The following is a 3492-nucleotide window of genomic DNA, read 5'->3' on the forward strand; positions in this document are numbered from 1 at the left end:
ATTAGATACTTTTTATTAAAGTTTAAAGAAATAAAACATTACATTCTTAGTATATATTTGACAATTATTAGATATATCATCTTACCTTACATACTACTAACACATTATCTTACATAACCGACGCGATCAGTTATGGGTAAGAAATCCAGCTTCCCCTTCCCCATCCCTCCTACCTTGGATAAACCACTTTTAATCCGTGTTTAATTCAGTGTTAAGAAGTGCACATATGATGCGACACACATTCGCTCACACCCTATAAGGAAAACATGGTTTCAAAAGTCAAGGAAACGTCCCTTTTTGACAGTCTTGGTGACGCAAGAGAAGCTGTGCGGGTGGAGGATAGTTTAGTGGTAAGAAGCGCAGGTTGCTTCCGTCCTTCATACTCTTGTGGCAGGAAAGACAGGGGCTTTGACACGTGTTTGTCAGGGAAATGGCAGTGGCCTTCGTTGAACAAGGAGCCGCGGAATGACCTAGCAAGGCTTAAAGCGTGCGATCTCTCAAGACAGCCAGACAGATCTCACAGTTAGACCTCTATGACGGAAGGCTTAAACCTCGGCCTGCATTTCCTGGAAGATCCGAGCAGGCGGTTTCCTCAACCTGCTCGACATCGAAGAGCCATCTGCCGCTGAAGCTGCAGATCGCTTGGTCCCGTTAGTGGGTTCACGACGACCCTAGAAGGCGCGGAGGCACTTCACCGAGGGAAGGCCGACCGCTCATAAGACCCAGTGCATGTTGCGGCGCACGGGCATGCAGTGGAGCCTGATGGGGCCCTTGTACACGTGGTTGCGAGAGCCGGCCATCTTGTGTCCCAAACACCGCTGAGCAATCATGTCGGCCTTCTGCCCGCGGTACACCTTCTCCGTCGTGAAGCTGATGGCCGAGCAGGCGAAGGTGCACAGCTCGCCATTGCGCCCGTGGACGCGCTTCAGGCTGTACTCCTCGCCCACCTCGCAGTCCACCACGCGGATGTCGAAGGTCACGGGGACGCCGGGGCCTGCGTCAAGGCCGGGGCACGCACAGGCATCTGCGGGGAAAGGAAAGGGAATTTAGCATTTCCATTCTTTTCTTTCGTTCAGGTTGTGAATCAAATTAATTTGTAATTTCATGTTATAAAAAAAAAAAGAGAAACTTCTACAGAGGTACTGTAGATTATCCGTAAGATTGTTTTCTAGGATTTAGACAATTTATGGCTTCTAATCTATTTGTGAACATTATATGGATAAAAATTGATAAAACATCAAGATAAAATTTCACAATCATAAAATTTCATAATCAAATAATATCTTAGATGGACTTCTTCATTAACCATTAACAACGCTAGAACTTCCCATATATGAAGAAAACAGAATGAACAACAACCAACAAAGAAACAAGAACACGTTAAAATCCTCTCCCCCCCCTACCCCCCCACTGACCGTGAGTGAGTAACGGAAGGCAAGGTAAACAGAACGGGCAAGGGCATGGGTAATTAATGAGAATGGAGGCCAGGTGTTGTGTATGGGGGGGGGGGGGGGGGTATAGGAACAAAGCAGATACGATGTAAAATGGGAGGGGGATGGGGTAGGGGGATGGGGTAGAGAGAGGGGATGAGGGGAGAGGGGAGGGTCAGGAAGAGCGGGTATGGGAGTAAAGCAGGTGCGAGACAAGACCCAAAAGTACTTTCACGTGACCTTGCCCCCTTCCCCCCCCCCCCCCCCCGTTTTTTTTCTTGTACGTTCGGTTTACTTTTTTGTAAACTTATTAAAGATATTAGTGTACGGTTGAAAGTATACGATAGGTTTTAGGTCAACACTTTTCAAGTTAGTGAATTAAAATTTAGCTTTTAAACTCACTTCATTAAATAGGTACTTCCTTTTTTATCTATTTATTTTATTTACTTCTTTTTCTCCCCCCATCCCCTGACCTTCCCTCAATAATCTTTGTATTCTTCTCCTTTGTCTGTTTACATTCCAAACGTCCGAATTTGGCCTTGGCTTATGTGATAAAGTTTGTCATCCCTCATTGCCTGTGCTGTTGCTATGCTATATTCTCGTCTCTTTATCCCCAATCTTCTTCTTCGTTTCTTCGTTTGCGTATTCCATTCACACTCATTCATCATTCTCTTCCTATTGCTATTTTCAAATCTATGCCATCCACATGCTATCCATTATATTAATTCCTGTTAATTCTTATACTTCATGTTTTCTTCGTCTTATTGATTTACCTGCTTCCCTCCTATCGTTTATATTCTAAAAAAAAAAAAAAAAAAAAAAAAAATGTTCCTCGAGGCCTGAACGATGATCATTGAAAGAAAACGAATGCTACTGGAAATACACTTACTTTGTTCAGGCTTTCACTACTAATGTCAATCTAATCGGTCATCACGGAAGCCACGATATGTTTCCTAAAACAATATCTTTTGCTTCCTGTTCCAAATATAAACACATCTGACAGAATGATAGTTAATAATAACGTAGGGAAGTCCTTATATCAAACATGTGTTCGCGTTTACTAGAAGCTTCCTTACTAGAAGCTTCCAGAGTCTTTTTTGCCATAGTGTTAACGCAAAGGTAAAAATAAACCTTGTCACATCTCCCCCTCTTTCTTGCTCTATGCGCGGTCAGGTAATTAGAGTAATGGCTGTTAAATTGAAAATGGCTTATATTTCTAACCAGTGTCATTTCCCATGTATTAAGTAATTTATAACAACAGTGGCAACAACAGTACTATCAAAATAGTTTTAAAAATTTTAGTAATAAACTGCTACTGCTCTTTATGATAACAATGACGATTATAAACCAAGATTTCGCGCCTTGCCCAACCCCTCATATCATGAATAAATATTTTTAAAAATATGGCAAATAGTGGTAAGTCATAAGTAGATCTCACTCGCACATAAGAACATACAAAAGAAAACAGAAAAGGGGAAAATAACCAGTCTCGAAAAAGTTCCTCACCTGTGCCACTCCTCTTCCTCAGCGACTTGGTGCCATAGATTGCGTACTGGGCATCATCCTCGGCCGTAATCGAGCCTTGGAACCACGTGCCCTCCTCGTCGAAACAGAGCGTCGCAACGCCCGAGATCTCTACGTGTGGCCCGTTCATGTTGGTGAAGCACATGGCTGGGAGGTGGGCGGGAGGCAGCAAGGGAGACACTTTGGATGTCTTCTTCGGGGGAGTTTGGAGAAATGAGTTCTTAGCGGAGTTTTTCTGTCTGCTTTGCCTTATCACTGCGAGTCTTATAATGTTTGTTCACGGCACTCTTTTCCTAAAGTTTATTTTTTTAAGATGATTTAGAACTTCAGTCAAAACTTGTGGAATGCGATTTAATTTCAGGTGTTTCTGATCCTGAGAAAATATCAGTAATGGCGAGAAAACTAACTGTTCTTCTCAACTTCAAGTTGGCTTGTCACTGCAGTGGCTGAGCGGGTACTACTAGTTATGGGCAGGCCGCGCGGGTGGTAATATAGCCGACGTCTGGCGGAGGAGGCAGGCAGTTGCAGGCTAGCTCTA

At 43.4% G+C, this 3492-nt stretch overlaps 1 protein-coding gene across 1 annotated transcript in view; it reads right to left on the reverse strand.

The window, feature by feature from the left end:
- Window positions 1–3492, reverse strand: part of LOC125032682 — a 10839-nt gene continuing 7347 nt past the window's right edge. Inside the window, exons 2-3 of the mRNA XM_047623937.1 lie at window positions 2937–3492; window positions 1–1024 (exon numbers count right to left, since the gene is read on the reverse strand). The exon at window positions 2937–3492 is cut by the window's right edge and continues 78 nt beyond it. Coding sequence (XP_047479893.1) covers window positions 714–1024; window positions 2937–3099 — 474 coding nt within the window. The 5' untranslated portion in view covers window positions 3100–3492 and the 3' untranslated portion in view covers window positions 1–713. The remainder of the gene's footprint in view (window positions 1025–2936) is intronic.

The sequence above is a fragment of the Penaeus chinensis genome, chromosome 15, assembly GCF_019202785.1.
Source record: "Penaeus chinensis breed Huanghai No. 1 chromosome 15, ASM1920278v2, whole genome shotgun sequence".
Taxonomy (NCBI): Eukaryota; Metazoa; Arthropoda; class Malacostraca; order Decapoda; family Penaeidae; genus Penaeus; species Penaeus chinensis.